We start from the raw sequence: 22,727 nt of genomic DNA on the forward strand, positions 1-22,727 counted from the left end.
AGAAAGATTAAAGAAGAAATAGTTCTATAGTTCAACATAGATAAAGATGATGATAACAATGAGAAATGTTAACTACTCAATTCTTTTTGTGTTTATTTTGTTTTCTAAGTAGAATGGTGTTTGACCTGGGAAATATAGAACAAAAATAGTTAGCAGGAATTGGAAACTCATGATAAGAAAGGCACCTGATAGGTAAAATCTAAGTTACCAGACCAACCCCACCAAGAGCAACCTCTTAGAGAATTGAAACAATTGGTAGGTGTTACTATTGAGTGCCTACCCATGATCTCTGAAAGATCACGAAAAATTGAAGGGGTACTTAACAACTGTACAAAGGCAAATGTCTCAATTTTCAAAAAAAGAAAAGAATCTGCAAATCAGCAAGCTTTTTTTAAAAATTCCATGCAAAATTCTAAAATACATTAGTAAAAGAGAGTAGTTTGTGAAGACTGAGGGGAGAGGAGATAATTAAAAGCCTTAACATTTCTTCATGAAAGATCTTCAAGCAGAGGTTAGCCATCCACTGGTTAGGAAGGTTATGGAAGGGATTCTTAATCAATTATAGGTTGGACTAAATGGCCTCTAAGGTCCTGAAAAACACTGAAATTCTGACTTTGCCATTATCATTGTTGTGAAGGCCAAAGTTGGAATACACAGGACAGAAACATAATCACAAAGAACTAATATTATTTTCTACCAGCCCACCTCATAATTTGTGAATATCAGGATAGTTGTTGATTGTTGTTGTGATGCCAAGATTATAAATTAAGATAAACTTCAATATTGTATTAATTCTTTCAGAAACTTGAGAATTCTAAACTCATGGACAAAACTGTTGGCTAATTGCCTGGAAGTTCTAGGAAATGCAATTTTTTTTTCTTTTTTTTGGCAAGTAAGGCTTTTGGCTATTGTGTCATGGGAAAAAATATATATTTAAGTGGAGTGGAAATATTCCTGGACAATGGTTTAACAGACTTGAATTTTGGTTCATAGAGTAGTTAGAGACAGAATAAGAGTCCCAGTTTTGTAATTAATTAGCTACGTGACTCTGGATAAGTCATGGAACCTCTAATATTTTTATCTATAAGAAAGGACTCTGATTATATGAACTCTAAGATCCTTTCTAGTTCTAAATTTTTATGAATCAATAATCCTTAGCTTTGCTATTTTATCTTATGAGTTTATATATTATAGAAGACACATAAGAAACAATTATGCAAAAATATAATGAAATGTTCAGACCAACTCCAGAAAAAAGGTTTTATAATTGAATTTCATTTTTAACTCATCTTTTTCTTAGATTTCAAATCATATAGTAGTTGTGGAGATGGTAAAGAGAATATGTGAAAATAGTTTTTAAAATTACATATGGTTGTTATTTTATCAGGTTAAAAATAGGGAGGAAAAGAGGGTAGAGCCAAGATAATAGAGAAGGTACAGGCACTCATCTGATCTCTACCAAATTACCTTCCAAAACACTATGATATAATGCCTCCGAATGAATTCTGGAGTGACATAACCCACAGAAAGACAGGATGAAGTAATTTTTAGCCCAAAACAACTTAAAAGGCTGGCACGATGAATCTGGTACACTGGGATGGAGGTGGAACATAAAGTAGCACACCAGGGCAAGCTCTACCATGCCAATGGGCCTTGGAAACAGCAAATACTTCCACAGACCTCAGCCACAGATGGTAAGAGGATTTAGACAACTGCTCAAAAAGAGGATTGCAGGGGCCCCTCTACTACCTCTATGTACAGGACTCTTGTTGCATTGCCCATATGCAGATCCAGGCAGCAGTCCTGGAATGAAGTTTTTAGGGCAAAGAGGTACATTAGCACACACCAGCACTTGCCACCACAAGGGACTGGGGGACCCTGGTCACATTTCCAAGAGGTAAAAGAGTACTTGTGGTTAGTCACAGACCAGAGCACAGACTGGGAGAATATTAAACACACCTCTCCTTATATCATACCACCTTGGAAGTTCTGAAAGCAGATAGATACCCAGAGCCAGCTCTGAAGGCAACTACACAAAGAGCCTGAAGCTTGGAATAGTGTTCCCTTCACCACAGGTATCTCTCACCTAACTTTAACGGTTTTTTTAATTTAAAGAAAAGAAAAAGGTTGGAAAATGAACAAACAACAAAAAAAAGAAACTCAACAAAGAAAGTTATTTAGGTGACAGAGAAGACCAAAATAAAAACTCAGAAGAAGATAACAAAGTCAATACTGCTATATCCAAAGCTTCTAAGAGAACTATGAATTGCTCTCAAGACCAAAAAGAATTAATGGTGAAGCTCAAAAAGGATTTTAAGGTAGAAGAAAATTGGGAAAAGAAATGAGAATAATACAAGAAAATCATGAAAAAAGTCAATAGCTTGGTAAAGAAGGCACAGAAAAATTCTGAAGAAATTAATACCTTAAAAAACAGAAGGAAAAAAATTGATAAAAGAGGCACAAAAATCCACTGAAAAGAGAAACTTCTTATAAGACAGAATTAGTCATATGAAGGAAAAAGGTACACAAATTCACTGAGGAAAAGAACTCTTTACAAAGTAAAATTGACCAAATGGAAAAGAAGTTTTAAAAGCTCATTCAAAAAAATCCTGCCTTAAAAATTAGAATTGGGTAAATAGGTGCTAAGGAATGACTCCAGGAGACATCAAAAAACAATCAAAGTCAAAAGAATGAAAAATAGAAATGTGAAATATTTCATTGGAAAAACAACTGACCTGGAAAATAAATCCAGACGAGATAATCTAAGAATTATTGGACTATCTGAAAGTCATAATCAAAAAAAGACATCATCTTTTAAGAAATTATCAAGGAAAACTACCCTAATATTCTAGAACCAGAGGGCAAAATAGAAATTGAGAGTCCACTGATCACCTCCTGAAAGGATAACTCCCATGAATATTATATATTATTTTATATATTATATATAACATTTTATATATAAATGATTGTATATAATATTATATTATTACTATATTATATGTAGCCAAACTCCAGAACTACCAGGTCAAAGAAAAAAATGTTGCAAGGAGCCAAAAAGAAACAATTTAAATGTTGTGGAGCCACAATCAGGATAACACAAAATTTAACAGCTTCTACAGTAAAAGATCAAAGGACCTAGAATATGATATTCCAGAGGGCAAAGGAGCTAGAACTTCAACCAAGAATCACATACCCAGCAAAACTTGAGCAAGATATAGAGGACTTTTAAACATTCCCAATAAAAAAGACCAGAGTTGAATAGAAAAATTTGACACCCAAATACAAAACTCGAGAAGCATAAAAAAAAGACAAAGTGGAAAGAGAAATCAAAAGACATTCAATAAGGTTAAACTATGTACATCCCTACATGGGGAGATGATTCTTGTAATTCCAAAGAACTTTGTCATTATTAGGACAATTAGAAAGAGTACACATAGACAAAAGGCATGGGTATGAGTTGAATATGATAAAAATAAAATTAAAGCATGAGAAAGAGGTATGCATTGGGAGGAGGAGGAGGGGAAAATTAGAATGGGGCAAATTATCTCACATAAAAGAAGTATGAAAGGCTTTTACAGAAGAGGGGAAGATGGGGGAGATAGGGAGGAGAGCATGTGAATCTTATTCCCATTAAAACTGGCTCAATGAGGGAAAAACATATATAATCAACTGGATGTAAAAATTTATCTTATCTTACAGGAAAGTAGGAGGGGAAGGGGATAAGAGAAGGGAGGTAGAGTTGATAGAAAAAAAGGAGAAATTGGGAGAGATGAGTGGTGAGAAACTAACTAAATAGGAAGAAATAGGATAGAGAGTAACATACAGTAAACATAATGGTGCAAAAATTTTTTACGAGTTTATCTAATAAAAGTATTCATTTCTCAAAAAGTTAGAGAAATAAGTTGAATATATAAGAATACAAATCATTCCCTAATTGATAAATGGTCGAAGGTTATAGATAGGCAGTTTTTTTTTGTTGTTGTTCATTTATTTATTTGTTTGTTTTGGATGTTTTTCCACGGTTACATGATTCATGATTTTTTCTCACCCTTCTTCCTTCTCCCCTCCCAGAGCTGACAAGAAATTCTACTGGGTCATACACGTGTGATTGTTCAAAACCTATTTCCATGTTATTCATATCTGCAACAAAGTGATCTTTTAATACCAAAACCCTAATCATATCCCCATCGAACCACATGATCAATCATATGTTTTTCTTCTGCATTTCTACTCCCACAGTTCTTTCTCTGGATGTGGCTAGCGTTCTTCCTCATAAGTCCCTCAGAATTGTTCTGGGTCATTGCATTGCTGCTGGTAGAACTGTCTGTTACATTCGATTTTGCCATAATGTATCCGTCTCTGTGTACAATGTTCTTCTGGTTCTACTCCTTTTGCTCTGCATCAATTCCTGGAGCTCTTTCCAGAACAAGCTGTTCTAAGATAAAGCAGTTAAAGCTCTCTATAGATACTCTAAATCACTATCAATTAGAGAAAAACCAAATTAAAACAACTCTCAGGTATCACCTCACATGTATCAGGTTGGCTGTTATGACAGAAAAGGAAAGTGACAAAACTTGGAGGGGATGAAGGAAAATAGAGACATGAATCATGTACTGTTAGGGGGGTTGTGAACTCATTCAGTCATTCTGGGGAGCAATTTGAAACTATGCTCAAAGGGCTATAAAACTACATACTTTTTGACCCAGCAAAATCACTACTAGGTTTGTGTCCCAAAGATAAAAAATAAAAAGTGGATGGACTTATAGGTACACAAATATTTAAAGCAGCTCTTTTTGATATACATCCACTGGGGAATGCTGAGTAAGTTATAGTATTTGATTTGACAACCTTGTTTTATGAAACTCTCAAGCACTCCTGGATCACCTTAGAGAGAATAAGTAGTTTTGTCCCAAATTCCCTAGCCTCGATGTAAGCCAATCAGTTGTCATTCCTTTCATGCACTCCATAATTGATATATAAGACCCTGAGTTCTATAGTTCAGGGGAAATTCCCATTCTTGGTGTTTTTCCCAGAGACAGTGTTCCCAGAGTCTCAGAGCTTGGTAGCTCTGTGTGATGTGTGTGGTGGCTCTACAGGGTGGCTGGCCATTAAGAGCATTGTCTCCCTTGTCCATGTTATTTTGTAACTTTTGGTGGTTCTGTGTTTTTTCAGGCTGATATATTATAATGAAATACCATTGTGTTGTAAGAAGTGATAAGCAAGGAGGAGCTCATAAAAGCCTGGAAAGACTTACATGAACTGATGCAGAGTAAAATAAACAGAACCAGGAGAACATTGTACACAATGACAGGAATATTGTACAAAACTTAGCTATTTTTGTAGTGGATGGCCAAATTGACCTTTGCCCAAACCTATAGGCCTGTGTGGGTATGTTAGATAAGACCCCTTGTAACAGGCCTATGTGTGTATGTTAGATAAGACCCCTTGACCACATCCCACCCAACAGGCCCCTGCTCGAGCCAATAGACCATGCCCTTAGAGTGATAACCACCTTTGCTTTAAGTTTGCTGTGAATTATATAAGGAGTGCTGTGAATTTACTTGGGGGGGAGACCACTCCTTTCGGTCTCTTCCCCCACGTGTGTACGTGTGTAGCTTAATAAAGCTTTGCTCTCTGTGCACTTTGCATCGTCTGTCTTGTTTCCTTGGGCTCACCCCAAAACGGACCCTAACATTTTCAGCAATACAATGATCCAAAGCTATCCCAAAGGAAGCATGATAAAAAATGCCATATGCTTCTAGAGAAAAAGAGCAAACAGAATATGAATCCAGACCAAAGTAAACTTTTTTCACTTTCTTAATTTTTTTATTTGAGTTTGCTTCCACAAAAGGACTAATATGGGAAAATGTTTTACATGATTGTATATGTAAAATCTATATGAGATTGCTTACCACCTCAGGGAGGGAAGGAGAGAATTCAATACTCAATATTCTCTGAAAAATGTCAGAAATGGCTTTTATATGTAATTGGGGAAAAATAAAATAAAATTTAAAAAATAAGACAAAAAGAGAAAGAAGGGAAAAGAACCCAAAGTGAGGAAAAAGCATGGGAAAGGCTGATGTACAAATGAGGTTAAGTATAGTTATGTGGAACCCAACTAATTTTCCAGATGAGGCCAGTCCAAACTGAACCAGGAAGTTTAGGAGAACAGTGCAATGGCTTCAGGGGCTTTTGTGGGAACCTAAGATATACCCACTTGGACATTTTTTGGTAATAGCCATGCAACAGTGGCAACTTTTGAGGGCAATGACTCAGAGGAGAAATATGAGTGGGAGAGGGGAACTAAGACAATGCCTATGTAATATAATTAGAAAAGTTCCAAGAAGCCTCCTTGCCAAAAAAAATTCCTGTTTCATACTAACCTGCTATCACACTGAAATTCCCACCTAAAAACTACTCCTTTGGAGAAGGTATATCTCCAAAAAAAATCAGTATAAAAATATAAATATTTTTAAGCCCCATTAACTCATTGAGAGGTATGATGGTGTAATAGGTGGCAAGCCAGCCTCAGGGTCAGGAAGATCTTGGTTCAGATCTCCCAAAACCTACTGTATAATGCTGGATAAATCACAGTCTCTGCTTCCAGGAACTCTCTAGAACATGAATTCTTAACCTAGGGTCCTTGAACTTAGGTTTGTTTTTTTCAACTACATTTTAATATAATTGGTTTCCTTTGTAATCCTATGAATTTTATTCTGAGAAAGGCTTCTCCAGACTGCCAAAGGGGTCCTTAACTAATAAAGCCTAGGAAACCCTTCCCTAGGCTTTTAAGTAGCAGAGCTATCTTCTGTCTGCATTGGTAGAGGAAGTTTGTGTATAAATGTTCTGTGTATAGAAGTTCTGTGTATAAATGAAATCATAGGTCTGCTCTTGAAAAAAATTAAATTATTAGTCTGGATATGTTTGGTGTATATCCAACAGCTTGGATATGGGGAAAGAAAGAGAATGAGGAGTTTAAAACAACTATAATTCCTAGGTTGCAAGCCGTAAGAACTAGGAGGATGATGTTGACCTCTACAATTATATTGGTGGGGAAAAGGTTGGGGGAAAGAGCATTAGTTCCATTTTGGACATATTGAGTTTAAAATGTCATCTAGATATTCAGTCTGAGATGATACCTTAGCCTATTAATTAGCACTGATTAATTTCCTGGATTGCTTGTTGCCCGAGATCAGAACCTTGAGTGGCATTGAACTGGTCAATTTTGATGACTAAAAAGGTCAAGGGCATTGGGTTCCAAGATCATGTGACCAGAGGAAGGATAGCATGGAGATAGCTAAGGGCCTAATCCTATAGACCATGACAAAATGGATCCTGATCACCCATTTAATAGAAAATTTCTTGGCAATCTACCACTTAGCAAACTGCTAAGAGAATAGGGAAGTGTTCCCTTCCAAAAATCCCAAGATTATAGTAGTTCCTTTTTTTGGTCAACAAATCCTTTTAAGTGCTTTTTTTTTTTTTAAAGCTTAACTTCTGTGTATTGGTTCATAGGTGGAAGAGTGGTAAGAGTGGGCAATGGGGGTCAAGTGACTTGCCCAGGGTCACACAGCTGGGAAGTGTCTGAGGCCAGCTTTGAACCTAGGACCACCCGTCTCTAGGTCTGACTCTCAATCCACTGAGCTACCCAGCTGCCCCCCTTTTAAGTGCTTATTGTGCTATGCTCTGGAAATACAAAGACAAAAATGTAATGGTCCTTGCCCTTAAGAAGCTTATAGTTGGGGGAAACACAAATAAATTGTCATGGGATGGACAGTAACTAGGATCAGGATACACCTCATGTCTCAGTTTGCTGCTGCCCATTTTGGAGTTTTTAGCTTCCCTGTGCTTGGAGTACCCAACCTGGTTTTAGAACATTTGGTGGAATACAGATCATGACTCTTCCTTCACCCTACCCCTTTCCTGCGTTCCTTTCTATTTCCTTCCCCAACTTTTCATGAAGGGCATTAGCACAACATGACAATGTTGTTAGAAGGCAATCTGTGATGAGTCCCAAACCTTCTTCATCCATTTGTAGTCAATTGGCTCCAAACAGCATCAGTTCTGCCAATTCCAGTTTGACTCTCACTATTTCAAAATCTTGAGTTCAAGCCCATTGTAATATAGGTCACCCTTCCATAACTTAGATAATCTAACCTACACCATCATCCCCAGTCTGAGGCAATCCAGAATAATGGAAAAAGATCTGCTTCTGAAACACAAGTTGTGTGAGCATGAATCATTCATTTAGCTTTCCTGAGTGCCAGGTCTGGAATCAGGAAGACTTATCTTCCTGAATTCAGATCTGGCCTCAGATACTTACTAATTGAGTGATCCTTGGCAAGACACTTAACCCTATTTGCTCAGTTTCCTCATCTGTAAAATAAGCTGGAGAAGGAAATGGCAAACTACTGCAGTATCTTTACCAAAAAAAAAAAAAAAAAAAAAAAAACCCAGATGGGATCACAGAGAGTCAGATAAGGCAGAAACAATTGAACAATAACAACAACATACCTGATGAGGGTGTTGTAAGGATCAATGAGATAAAATATGTTAAGTGCTTTGTAAACATGAAAGCTATGTATGTATGTAAGTTAGTATTATTAGATCCAGGTCATATTTTCCTTCTGAAATAGGGCTGCCCTAATATAGGGATGTTTCAGAAAGGAGTAACAAAGAGATAACTCTTCAATGTCTCATTGGGTATAATGAAATAATGTTCATAAGTATACCAAGTTCATCACATTACTGTTGCAAGTTAACAATTCTGACTCCTTTAATGCATTACAATGAATCTCATAGTGGCTAATGAATAATTTCCTCAATCCATAAAATGAGAGTGTAGTTTCTCTTTCTGCATTCCTAGCACAGTACTTTGACCTAGTAAACATTTAATAAATACTCAGAATCAGAGATTTAGATCCAGAAGGAACCTTAAAGGTCGAAGAGCAACTTCCTTATTTTAGAGATATGGTTATCTGAGAGATGGGAAGTGACTTGCCCAGAGTTACACAACGAAGTCCTACCCCATGTTACTTTGTTAAATAAATGAACATATTCAGTCAGCCTTTAAAAGAATCTTCTGGGATCTACGAGAGATTAAACTGTCTAAGCATAATAAATGTCTGGTTTTGGCTAATGGTATCGATCCAACCTTTAATTCAACTCAAGGCACACTGAAATAACCTCAATGTTATTTGCCAAACATAAATGTAATTGCCTCTTCCTTAGTAACAGTCTCTGACGTGTAAAATAGGAAGCAATGGTACAAACAACTAGGAGAAGCAGTAAATAGAGCATTGGACTTAAGAGTCTGGAAGATCTGCTGCCTCAGACACTTATTCTCTGCGCATCTGACTAATTCACTTAAGTTTTCTTAGCCTTTGTTTCTCTGTCTGTAAAATGGGAATAATAATGGAACCTACCTGACAAAGTTGATGTGAGTTTCAAATGATGGAATATAGATCATAACTCTTCCTTCATCCTACCCCCTTCCTACATTCCTTTCTATTTCCTTCCCCAACTTTTCATGAATGGCATTAGCACATCATGACAATGTTGTAAGGAAGCAATCTCTGATGAGTCCCAGACCTTCTTCATCCATTTGTTTGTGTATGAAATTACCCTTGTAGTCAATTGGGTCGAAGCAGCATCAGTCCTGTCAATCAGTCCTTCACTCCCTTAAAAGCACTATGTGATTCTAGCTATTATCTTAAATGATCTTCACAATTCTTTGGGCCAGGTAATAATAATAACATACATGATTATTTTATAGTTTGCAAATTTCTGTAAAAACTAAATTAAATTAACACTCTGGTTCTTAGTTTCCATAGAATTTATTAATATTTACTTGAATAAAAGAGGCCAGATAGATATAGAGCTATTTATGTCTATTCTAATCTCTCCATGTGTCTCTCCACCTCATGGCTCTCTATCTCCATCCCTGTCCTTTCCCTGTCATGTTCAAGGGACTAGAGAGAGAGCCCACTTCCTAGAACCCCCTTTTTATTTCTTCTCCTTTACCCCGGATCCTAACCTGATCCTTTCTGGGTCATTGTCACTTCACCCATGACCTATGTTTGGAACACTCTCGTGTGAAATCCAGTCACATGACATAAAGCTAGCATTCAGGGGACACAGGTAGGATGACCCCAGTATGTGATTTCTGGAGGAAGTATATGTGTGGGGGAGGGGGTTCCCTTCACATAATCCCCCTTTTGATTCTTTGGGAGACCAGCATGTTAAAATCTCTTCCCTTGGGGTTTCTAGGAGAGTTAACATGCCATGCTTTATCTCATTTTACAGAAGAGGAAACTGAGTCTCAGAGAGGTTAGTTTGGCCATGTTCACCCTGTTAGTAAACATCAGAGCCAAGATTGAAACCCAGGCCTTCCTATCTCCAGGTCAAGAGGTCTATCCACTCTTCCATGGTACTGGTCAGGTGGAAATGCAGTCTCTTCTTTTCCCTCTCAGATTCCAGTTCAGATTCTCATCTGAATTGATCAGGCTTTGACTTAATTTCTACCCATAAGGAAATCAGTCCAAAAGCTGGATTCATGGATATTATTTGAAGGAAGTTATTATATCCAGACAGCTCTTTCTTACTCACAGAAGTGTAAACTTCCCATAGAAACCAAGTCTAGGCCTCTAGAGGACTCATTTCATTTGTTATTTTCTCTTTCTCAGATGAGACTGTATTCATAGCAGTAACCAAACCACGTGGTTAAGCTATAACAAAGAAGGAAATCAGGGGGCAAGGCACTAACCAAGACTTTTAATGACAAACTGTTCTGGGAGGGCCGGTTACTGCCAGACACCTGGAGCTCGGAGTTGTTTCACACATACTACAGAGCAGCAGTTGCTCAACTATTCTGTGGTTTCTTGAAGCTTCTGCCTGCTCGGAAAAGCTTCATTAACATGTACCTTCTTCCTAGTGACTACAGCTAAAAAAGCAATAGCTGAATGTATTTAGTTAATCAAAATGTCTGAAAGACTTCATTTCCCATCTATTTGAATTTTTTTTCTAGTTCAGAATAGTGGTCACACCCTTTTGTGTACAAGAACAGCTCTAGCCTGCATCTGAATGTGGAAAAAAAATTCTCATTATACTTTTATTTCCTGCCAACAAACAAATAATGATGTGCAGAGTTTCAGCTGAGTGCAAAGGCTGTGGTCACCAGATAAGGCAGTTTAAAGTAGATTGTATTCAGGTGGTCTTTTTTGGTTTGATTATCTCCTAGCTCTGTACATTTAATTTATCTCTTGTAATTCTAGACCGAGACTCTTAGTATTTTTAGAAGCACATTACATGGATAATGCTTGCCAAAACCTTTTTTTAATTAAGATGCTAAGGGGGTAACTAGGTGGCTCAATGGAAAAAGAGCCTGGCCTGGAGTTGGGAGGACCTAGGTTCAAATGTGGCCTCAGACACGTTTTAGCTGTGTGATTCTAGTATTTAACCCCAATTGCCTAGCCCTTACCACTCCTCTGCCTTGGAACAAAAACTTAGTATTTGTTTTGATTTTGAAATTGGTTCAAAGATGGAAGGTAAGAGTTAAAAAAAGAAAAAGATGGTAAAGCTTCTAGACTCAATCTAGTTGTAGAGGGCACTTGTGAAATAATAGTCAGTGGACTAGAAAATGCATTTCCCTATGCCAGACTATCTCCACAGATGCTTGCCGATTCTGAGTTTCCATCATGATTCCACCATGGCTAGGGTCAGGGACAGCTTCTTCTCATACTTCTACTCATGAAATTGTTTCAGTGAGTCCATAACCATTTCTCTTGGAGAAAATAGGTCATCATTCTCAGAGATGCCAAGGATGATAGGGAGAACTATGGTTTCCTCCCTCCTACCTCTAGCTCCAAAACAAACATAGATTATAAAATGGGCTATGACGTGTAGCTTCTAGTGTGATGGAAAGATCTACTTTCTAGATCTACTTTCTAAAGTTTCTACTGTGGGAGTAGAAACACAGAAGAAAAACAACTGCTTGATCACATGGGTTGATAGGGATATGATTGGCGATGTAGACTCTAAATGATCACCCTAGTGCAAATATCAATAATATGGAAATAGGTCTTGATCAATGACCCATGTGAAACCCAGTGGAATTGTGCATTTGCTATGGGAGGGGTTGGGGAGAGAGGAGGGAAAGAACACAAATCCTGTAACTATGGGAAAATGTTCTTAGTTAATTAATTAATTAAATGAAATTAAAAAAAAAAGAGCATTGGAGTTAGAGTCGAATGTCTACTTCGCTACTTAACCCCACCCCCCAAGTCACTTAACTTCTCTGAAAAGATTAGACTAGATAAACTCCAAAATTCCTCCTAATTCTAAATCCTATGATCCTTTTATTCTCAGCATACCCCATTTTCAATCATGCAAGTTCTTTCTTTCCAGTTTTTCATTGTCCCTTTTCCATCATCCCCTCATTATGTCCCTATACTCCTACCAAAATCCCATGACCAGGGAGTGCTGTCCCTTTAAGGAGAAAACAGTGTGTGGGATGAGGACCTTTAAAGGGCTGGGAGTCAGGGAGGCTCTGCCCCAGAACAGGTGTTTCCATGGCTCAACATAGCTCAAAACTCAATGACAGACAGCCTGTAAGTGCTAAGGGAAGAATAAAGTCTCTCTAGATTTCAAGTGTAAAATCTCCTTCCATTTCTTCTTGCTAACAATTCTTTCTCCACTTCTTGTAGTAGTAGAAAAGTGTCAGCAGCTGCAATGCTTTCTTCTCCTTTCTCCAGTAATTTTTCAGGATATCTTAAGTTGGTGAGAGGTCTAGTGGCTATAGAGAGCTGCCCTCTGACCCAGAAAGACCTGAACTTGCCTAACTTTTTTTTTTTAATACTCCAGAACTCTGCTCCTCTCTTATATTGGAAAGGTACCGACCCGTACTGGCAAAGGTAGTTTTCTTGGCCCAGAGTTCCCTATATAAACTAGGTCACAGGTCCACTTCCTCTGGCACTTTGAGTTCGAGGATCATAGTGTAGTGTTATTCTAATGTAACTCTCTTTTCCTTCTGCCCTGGATAGGCTTTGGTTTAGTGGTCAACAGAGACTGGGTTATTGCTGTCCTTTTGGGATGTTAGTCAACTATTGCCTGTCTCCTGGGGATGGGACCTGAGTCTTTTCTGACTGGATAGAGAGTTTGGCTTAACCCTTTCTGGTGGAAGGATGGTGTTCCTTAAGTGCGTGCCCTCTCCTAGGTCTTAGAAGATTACTTTTTGGATAATAAGAATGGAGTGGAAGAAATGGCAGTTGGGGCAGTCAACCCACTTGACCAAATGGATTGTCACGCAGGTATGCTGGGGAGAAACATAATGTCAAGATGAAAAGCTGGGGCTCAAGGCAGTGCAGAAACTCACTAGAAGGAAAAGGATTGTTGAGGCAGCTGGAACTGATACCCAATTAAAAAGGCACATAAAGGGTTATTGGGTCAGGGGGAAGGGATGGCTGAGGGATCTGATTTTAGGAAGAATACCACAAAGACATTTGGAACCAATCAGGTTTAGTATACTTTTAAAAGACTATATAATATGGGCTGTTTCTATGCATGGGGCATTGGGAGGAAGTGGTGGTCTCCATTATGTGAAGTATTTTGAATTCACAAAATATCGAGGATAGTTTATGTTCAGAGGGCAAACTTGGGTGAGGATATCCAGGAAGCAATTTGTATAGCCTGGGACACGACGAAATTCCTAAATTGGAGCTGTGGGCTGCCCTCTCTCCAGACTCAAACTTAATGGAGCAAGGACCAGGCAAATCCTTTAGTCCCCAGATCTCCAAGAAAGCTAGCAGAACTCGGGAAGAAGAGAATTCAGAAGAGGAGGAAGAGGAGGAGGAAGAAGAAGAAGAAGAGGAAGAAAAAGAAGAGAATGACCTGGGAGATCCAGCCGTGCTCAGTGCCATCCATGGTGCACAGGTGCTATAGAGGAAGGGATCTGCCCCCTCCCCTTCCTATTACTCTATATCTGTCACCATCTTTTATTTCCTTGTTAATTTTCCCCCCTAGAGCTGCAAATATTGCCCTGACTCCAAGGAACAATATTGTGCTTAGGACTTGAGCTATTTCTACCTAATTTTGACCTTTACCACTACCCCTCCCCCAATCTATTTTTGTTGTTTGTTTTGCTTCCTGTAGTTAATAAAGATGAAAGAGAACACGGGCCTTGGGGGGAGGGAAGATAACACATATTTTCTAGGAAATAAGGATCTTCTGGCCCTGCTGAAAATCTAAATCTCTTTCAACCTATTTCAAGGTGGCCCATCTTGCTCCCTACTTAGAAGGATAAAACTTGGGTCAATCTGAAGACTTTTTATTCAAGGGAACTACACAAATGGTCCTCTTAAAGGAGGAATGATGATCCTTTGAAATAGACTTACCCTAGCTAAGGCTAGTGAGAGCAATGAGGGGCTGGCTAGTCTTTCAGTCCCTTCATACCATGAGGAACTAGGCCTTTGAAGAGAATAACATAAAGGTCGCAAATAAGTCTAGGCTTTATCCTTACTGTAGAGAAGACACAAGGGCTCGCCAGGACTCAAGGCCTCCAATGTGCTTGGGATGTCTCCAGTCTCTTTGCACTTTCTTTGTCAGGTAAGTCAGCTACATTCTCAACCTCATAGAAGAGTTAGCCAAGTGCTAGAAAAAATAAAAACCTAAAACATTTTTAGCTGCTCCCTATTCCTGTAAAGCTGAGTCAACTCTAATCCCTGCTCTGGAGAATAATGGTTAAATTGAGTGACATATGAGCAATGGATGGAACTCCTTTTATTCTATTTTTAGTTTATGACTATAATGAGTTGAGTTTGTTTGCAATGAGGTTGTGTCTCCGGAAATAAAACAGTGGAAGAAGAGAGTCTTGCTTCTAATCTCATTTCTTTCTTTCGTTTTAAAAAAAACGCTTATCTTCTGACTTGGAAGCAATATTAAATATTGGTTCCAAGGCAGAAAAGCAAAAGGGCTAGGCAATTGGGGGTTAATTGCCCACTACAAAGTGTCTGAGACCACACTTGAACCCAGGACCTCCAGTCTCCAGGCCTGGCTCTCTATCCACTGAGCCACCTAGCTGCCCCTCTACTTTCATCTCTATGTCTCATCCATACACATTGGATTTAATGCTCAAAAAAGGTAAACTCTTGAATTTAATAGTAAAAACAGGGACCCTTTCAATTAGAATGATGGGATAATACCTAGAGATATTATCATCTGAGAGGATGAGATTCTGGAAGAAATACCTAAAGAATAATAGAGGGAAAAGGCCGGGGAAGGAGTTGTAAATTAAGTTACACTGAACAAATGACAAAACAGAGTATGACTTGGACAAAGAGGTAGTAGTAAAAGAAAGAAAGGAAGTGAAAGAAGCTAGTCCGTCCTCTTTGGTGGCTAAAGGAGAGGGAAAAGGAAAAGGATCCTGAAACTGGTAAGTCACATGGAAGTGGCAGAGGTAAGGGCTGACTCACTGAGGTTAGCAATAAGAAGAGAAGAGAATAGTATGAATGGAATTTCTTATGCAGGTGGGTTTGCTATATCAGTGTTAGGAATGTTTATCTAGAGATGACTTCAAAACCCTATTTCATTCTCAAAGAAGAATAGAATGGTATGTGGAAAACCTTCCAATCATTGAATTTTTCCCCCTAATTACTTTGATCCTTCAAAAATGGTGTATCCTCAAAATGGAATATGTGTTGTCTAAGACATAAAATTTTAGCTAAAATGTTTGGTAAACAGGGAATCCATGATGCAGGTTTGCAAGTTTAAAAAAAAAAAAGAAAAGAAGCAGCACCTACTTACTAGATGAAATGAATAGGAGAAAGGTTGGGAGACTTGGGCTGGAGGCACTTAATCACATGAGCCCCTTCTTTCCTAATTTGATTCCTTCCTCAGACCTTGGACTATTTTTCTCCAGTCCCTTTTAAGCCTGCATTTCCAAGTGCCAGTTCCCCAGCACGATGCTTTGGACCTCAGCTGCCCTCACCAGACCCATCTCTCTTCTACAGTCCACCAGCATCATGGCCTCCTAGGTTCAGGTACTTTAGATTTTGGACACTGCCAGAATTTTGAATATGTCTTTCTCTTTATATTCTTTGGAGTATTAGCTGTGGAGTGCTAAGACCACTGGATTCTTTGGAAAAAATAATCAGACTTAGTCAGAAAGGGGTCTTGGAGATCTTTTCCAAAACCCTCATTTCATGAGGCTTAAAGAAACTGTGGCTTGTCTTTATTATATGACTTATAAATTAATGGCAGAGCTGGGGTTTCCTGAATCCCAATCTAACTTTTTTTTTCTTTTTAAAAAATATTGTAGTGCCTCCCTAGGAAGAGCTGAAAAGAACCATGGGAGCATATCTTGAAAAGGGGACTATAAGTCCAACTGAATTAAGACTCATATGGATGGGTCCGTGTAGGTCCTACAATTAGGAGATTGGATAGCAGTTTTAGAGCTCTTGACCTTTTCTGGGAGTTCTTAAAAAATCTCATTTTAGAAGCTATCTCTTTATAGAGGTCTTCTTAAAACAAAGATTCTTAACCTTATTTGTGCAACCTCTGTAGCAATCTGGTAAAATCTATCTCCAACCTCTTCTCAGAATAATGTTTTTAAGTGCAAAAAATACACAGGATTACAAAGTAAACCAATTATAGTGAAAGATAAGTGACAAAACATTAAAAATAAAAACCAAGTTCACAAACTCCAGGTTAAGAATCCTTATCTTAAAGGAAGTTCTGGTAAGTACTACCACAGTCAAACTAGTTGGATAAATATCAGGAGAGAAAAGCTAAGAACATATTTGCTACCTCGTCTGAGTTTCTTCGCAGTCTTTCCAGTCACTTGACCCAGCTGCATCCCCAGCACCAACGGATCTTGCTACAGCAACAGGAGGCACAACGACGTGGTCATAAACACCAGAGGTAACATTAGACAGAATGAAGAAGTAAGAGATTTGTTTGGATGTGAGCTATTCCCCTTGAAACTGAGACTATGGACCCAGAATGTCTGAATGAATTGGGATCTCCCACCTTTCCCCTCCCTGCCCCTATTCTTCCCAATGAATTCTACTCTCTTTTGGGAGGGTGGAAAGGATGAGAGGTGCAGGAATCAAAGAGAATGTTTTTCCTCACTTAAAGTCCCCGTGTTGGGAAACTGTGGTCCCAGAAGCCAGATCCCTATGCTGATCTCATGAATCAAAGGGAGAAAGACTGGGTGATCAAGGTACAAATGGTTCAGCTGCAAAGTGAGAATCCTCGGCTGGATGACTACTACTACCAGGTGAGCTCTCTAATTATATGCTAGTGCAGTGGCAAAAATAATAGATTCCTAGATGGAGGGCCCAGGTTCAAATCTTGGCTTTTCCTCTTCTTATCTGTGTGACTTTGGGGAAGTCACAAGGGAGCCCTCTTTGGGCTTCAGTTTCCTCATATATAAAATGAAGGGATTGGACTAGGTGTCCTTCGAAGGTTACTTCTGCCTCTAAAATCTTTGATTCTATGATCCTCTAAGGTAAAGATTAAACAATTGTGGGCTGGTTCTCATAGAACCATCTTGGATATGACCTCCTCATTCCTACACAGCAGAAGTCCTTAATCTAGAATCTATGGACACTAAAGATTTCAGAGAGTCTGTGAACTTGGATGGGCAAAAAATTGCATCTTTATTTTCAATAACCTCTATTTGAAGTTTGGCATTTTCATCAACTACAATGATAAGTCATGAGCCACAATGAGTCATATCTGTAGTACCTGTGACTTTGTCAGTAATGAAATGACTGGTCTTGTCATATAGCCTATTACACTTTTATAGATGTCTTGAAGTATCGTTTCTGCTCTTTACTACCTTGAAGTGACTATAGTTCTTAGAACTGCAGTTAGATCATGTGATCATAGTCTTCTTGGCTATAGACCGTATTTCAGTAAAAGTTGATTTCCTTTGTAATCCTGAATGATTCATTTAAAAACATTCTTAGCTTTCATCAGACCACCAGAGGGGTTCAGGATACAAACATGATTGAGAACCCCTGCCTTATAACATCTAGTTGACATGTTCTTGCTTTGATAATCCTTCAATCTTTTGCACACCAACCCAACAGAACCGTGGTCTCTAATTGACTTAGTTTGTAGGTGAAGGAAAGTCAGGAGGTATTGAATCAAAACTCCTAAAGTTAAATATTGGAATGTGGTCTCTATCATTGCTCTGAATTGAGAAGTTGGGTTGGTTAAGCAAGAATATCTAGTTGAAAATCATGTCATTTCCTAGAACTTGGTGACCTACTAGACCTACTAGCAAGCAATGATATCCCTCCCCCTTTCTCCCAGGGAAGTATTTCTCCAGTCATCCTTTAGCCCAAAATTACTACACTGTCTTCTCATTTCTTTATCAAAACCAATACCTTTGGCTTTTTCATATTCTTTTTCATTGTGAGTTCTTCCTTTCTTTGTCTTAATTTGCTTCTCTTTTCTCTTATCCATTTGCATTTTTCATGCTAAAAAGAACCCTATTTATTTGGAATGGAATGTGAAGTGTTTTTGACCCACTTTTTTCCTGGTCAGATTTGGAACATAACCTTGTGTCTTTGTTTTCCTTCCCATCCTTCTGCATGTCTTTCTATACTCCTCTGGCTCTCAGGAATATTACCAAAAGCTAGAGAGAAAACAGGCAGATGAGGAGCTGCTTGGTCGAAAGAGCAGGCTGGAATCCCCTAAGTTGGTAACCCCTTACATTCAGAAGGTAGAGACCTATGAATCAGGTGGGAATGGAACTTGCCACATTGGGTAAAGTGCACTTATGAGTAAACTGGGTAAGGAGGGAGTGATGGGCAGGCCTGACCCTGCTTATTTTTTCATAGTGGTTCGAATTGAAGGTTCCCTAGGCCAGGTGGCAGTATCTACCTGTTTTGGTCCCCGCAGAGCCATTGATGCGGTGCCCCATGGCACACAGGAGCAGGTAGGCTTGTTATGTACCTTAGTGTCTCTTGTTATCTATTTTATATTAAGTTTAAGTGAGTTTTGGTCTTCCTCAGTTCCTTGAACTAAATTCAGAAGTCAGCCCAAACCCTAAAATTGACCCTTCTGCTTAGATTTTACTTAAGGTCCTAGGCTTTTCGATTTCTAGAAATCAGAATGTAGCCAGTAGTATCCTTTTCTCCCCAGGACACAGCTATATATAATCAGAAGCTTCAAGTACTATATCGAATTGAGAAGGTAAGACCCCTTATTTAATCCTTTACCAGCTCCTACGAGAAGTCTATGGACTTGAAACAAATTTTCCATGAGATATTTCTAACACAAAAACCAGAATCTTCCTTTTCATGTCTTAGACTACCTAAATCTTTCCCTTCCCATGAAGTCTAGAGATTCATTTACAACTTCCTCTGGTACTTATAGCTATATTCATGCTAATGCTTATAGAAAATTTGGGGGAGGAAGGGTTGTCTGAAGGATAGGAGGTGTTCATCAGATTTACCTTTCTCCTTTCTTCTAGATGTTTCTTCAGCTGTTGAAACTGGAGGAGAATCAGAAGAGTATGCTAGCAAAGCCCCATTTCTATGAGCTGCAGAGCAAACAGCTAGAGAAGATCTACCAGACCTTGAGGACTGGTGATCAGGACAATTCAGAGTGAGTTCTTTTGAACCCCTCATTTACCCTAGGACTTATGAGATACAATAGGAAACTATACTTGGCTCATTTCTACAAATCATTCCTTTTTATTTTCCATCCTTATGTCTATAATTTTATTAGTATTAATGTCCCTCAACCATCATAAATTGCAACTGACTTAGCAGACAATCTTTATGATTTGATGTGGCTAAAATATTTATTGCATTTTGGTGATCAATCTATATAAAATTAGCTAGGTTGGTCTTTGGAATCAGATATAGAGTCTACTGATAGACCCATACTCAAAGCTTTTCTAGCTTAGCAAGCAAGGCCAGATCTATCATTTCTACAAATCTGAGGTTCTTGGGTTTGAATGCTCACTCTGCGGCTTATGAACTGTGTGTGATCTTGAGCCAAGTCACTGAAGAGTTCCATTTCTCTCATCTGTCAAATTAAGAAGTCAGACTAGATGACCATTAAGATCCTATCTAGCTCTCAATTCTGTGATCCAATCTCACCTGCAGGGAGGCAGCAAATGGATTCCTACAAATACTCTCAGTGAGGAAAGGAAAAGTCCTTGTAGCCCGGCTGTTACTCCTCCTGCCTCGGGATCAGGCAGTCCACCTTGTCCTATCCATCACCAGTCACTTGCCCTTCCTAATTCGAAGGGATACAGCAGATCAGGTACAGTGGGGTTGGGCAGTGCGCCTAACCCCCCAGAGAAGAGTAATGATATTAATCTTGGGGGGGGGGGCGCGCTTCTGGAGAGATATTTCTATGGATCTGTATTTTTCCATGGTATAGGCCCATCTATGCCTTCTTTTATCATGTAATTCTTATCCATGTTCTTCCATTAATCCTCCACAGGAGGCCCACCTTAGCTAATGGCTAAGAGCTTTCATCTGGATGTTATGCAGAGAAAAGATAGCAGTAATTTATTCACCTGTGCTATTTAGTTCCTTTCATGAGTCGAGGAGTTCAGAAATATATATATCCTAGGTTATATCATCTAGACAAGAACACAAGTTCTATAATGGTGGACAAACAGTGCAGTGATGTCTACTCATAAGTAGGATTCGGGGAGGGGAGTTATCCTTGAGGGCGTTATGCCCCAAGTCTTCTTTCCTTTAAGGCATTATGGAAGAAATAGGCTAGGAAGGTATGTTCTTAGGGCTGGAGGAGCATGAATAATAACAGAATTGAGCTGAATGGTAGCTAGCATAATCTGATATAAAGAGCCAACAAGAAGGACAGAAAAAAAAAATGATCGCCCTCAAGCAACTATCAGTAATATGGAAATAGGTCTTGATCAAGAATACATGTAAAACCCAGTGGAATTGTGCATTGGCTAAGGGGAGGTGGGGGTTTGGGAGAGAAGGAAAGAACATGAATCATGTAACCATGGAAAAATATTCTAAAAACTAAAACAAATGTAAAAAAAAAAAGGATAGAAAAAAGTTAGAATGAGATTATTCGTGGAACAATTTCTTTTGAAATCGTATCTGGCCTTTTCCCTTATCTATAGGCCTTACATATGCTGTTCAAGCCCCTGGGGAAGTGCATCAGTCTCTTGGCTTTTAATGAGCTCCTCCAAGGACTTCAAGGACTGATGGTGCTACAACCTGGATCCCAAGAGCGGCCAATCACTATAGTCCTTCAGAATCAGGTATTGTTTCCTATAAAGCCAGAGAGACTTGCCTGAACATAGATTACTTCTAATTTTGGTGACTAGATCCCATTTAAATAAGTGAACCGCCCAGGGCCCCTGGCAACAGTCAACAAATAGGATACTTTTCATGGAAAGGGATGTCATAAACCTCCTAGTTAGGTGACCCTGGGCATGACATTCTGCTTTAATTTCCTTGTCTGCAAAATGGGAACAAAAATAGCACCTACCTCCCAGGGTGTGGTTGTAAGGATAAAATGAGATATTTCTAAAGTGCTTTGCAAACTTTAAAGCACTATATAATTGCTAACTATTACTATCATCCATGTAAAATCCTAACTATTCCTATAGAAGTCACTTATCAGTGGAAAGAAAACTTCTTTTGAGTTAGATGAAGGAAGCGAGTTCTTGGGAGCCTCTAAATACCCAGTGTTATTTCTTGCCCTTCACTTTATCTATTTCTTGCAGTTTGGGATCTCCTTGCTCTATTCCCTTCTAAGCCATGGGGAACACCTGTTGTCCTTGAATTGTTCCTTGGAGAAACACAGCAGAAGCGATCTTGCAATTTGGTGAGACAAGTATCCAGATGGCACAGTAGCAGGTTCTACCTTTGTGCTGGGTTGGATAAGATTTTTCTCATTTTGGTATTCTCTAGTCTGGGTCATGAAGGGAAGATGATTGAGAGAGAGCTCAAGACAATTTATCTTTAGAATCCCAAGGCTGTGGACAGCTGATGGTCCTTTCTATTGAGGAAGAACTTTTGTTGCCGCAGTAAACGTTGACAGGGGCAGTGAAGTGACTCAATGGATAGAGAAAGGCAGGCTTGGAGATGGGAGGTCCCAAGTTCAAATCTGACCCCAGATACTTCCTAGCTGCGTGACCCCAGGCACTAAGTCACTTAACCCCAGTTGCCAAGTCCTTACCACCCTTCTACCTTGGAATCTATATGAGGTATCAATTATAAGACAGTAAGTAAGGATTTTTTTAAATAAATAGGAGTACAGGGTAGGGACAGGTTCAGGCTTCCTTTTTCTTGTTCCTCAAGTATACCAAGCCCTGGTTATCCCTATTTTACTTTCATCTTTGCTTTCTCTATAGGACAAATATAGTGGTTCTGATTGCCTGGGAGATATCCCACATGTCTGCAGCTTCTCTGGCAGAGCCACTCATCGTACCCAGCAACCTCCTCTCCTTGTTCTGCCGTTATGTGGACAAACAAATAGTACAGCAATTAGAAGCCAGAATGGAGTAAGTGGGGAAATGAAGAGTTATAATAACCCTTGTTTAAACCTCACCCCAGTTTATTTCCATTTCCTTCCATATCTCCAAAGTTTAAAAGAGGCAGGAGACAAATAGCTTTGGAGGTTAGAGCTTCAGAATACATTATCTCAGTTCTTCTATTGTGTTTCTATTCTCCTCTAAATTAGAACTTGACAGTAGGGAAAGATACCTAAATCACAAGCAT

General features: G+C 38.9%; 1 protein-coding gene across 1 annotated transcript; it reads left to right on the forward strand.

The window, feature by feature from the left end:
• Positions 1-13,233: 13,233 nt before the first annotated feature.
• Positions 13,234-22,514, forward strand: PATL2 (PAT1 homolog 2). The gene is made up of 14 exons (XM_044662170.1): positions 13,234-13,307; positions 13,739-13,929; positions 14,521-14,601; positions 15,892-16,034; positions 16,831-16,914; positions 17,131-17,272; positions 18,626-18,746; positions 18,846-18,943; positions 19,150-19,200; positions 19,481-19,614; positions 20,121-20,280; positions 21,122-21,262; positions 21,731-21,831; positions 22,361-22,514. Exons 1-14 carry the CDS (start codon positions 13,259-13,261, stop codon positions 22,512-22,514), a joined length of 1,650 nt encoding a protein of 549 aa, XP_044518105.1. The 5' UTR covers positions 13,234-13,258.
• Positions 22,515-22,727: the final 213 nt, after the last annotated feature.

Source organism: Gracilinanus agilis, chromosome 2 (genome assembly GCF_016433145.1).
Source record: "Gracilinanus agilis isolate LMUSP501 chromosome 2, AgileGrace, whole genome shotgun sequence".
Classification (NCBI taxonomy): Eukaryota; Metazoa; Chordata; class Mammalia; order Didelphimorphia; family Didelphidae; genus Gracilinanus; species Gracilinanus agilis.

Excerpts from the sequence above, each read along its gene's own strand:
- PATL2 (XM_044662170.1), top strand. The coding sequence starts at position 13,259 with ATGGCAGTTGGGGCAGTCAACCCACTTGACCAAATGGATTGTCACGCA. Across the intron at positions 13,308-13,738 it reads CCAAATGGATTGTCACGCAG|ACTCAAACTTAATGGAGCAA; the intron begins GTATGCTGGGGA and ends CCCTCTCTCCAG. Across the intron at positions 20,281-21,121 it reads GAAGGGATACAGCAGATCAG|GCCTTACATATGCTGTTCAA; the intron begins GTACAGTGGGGT and ends CCTTATCTATAG.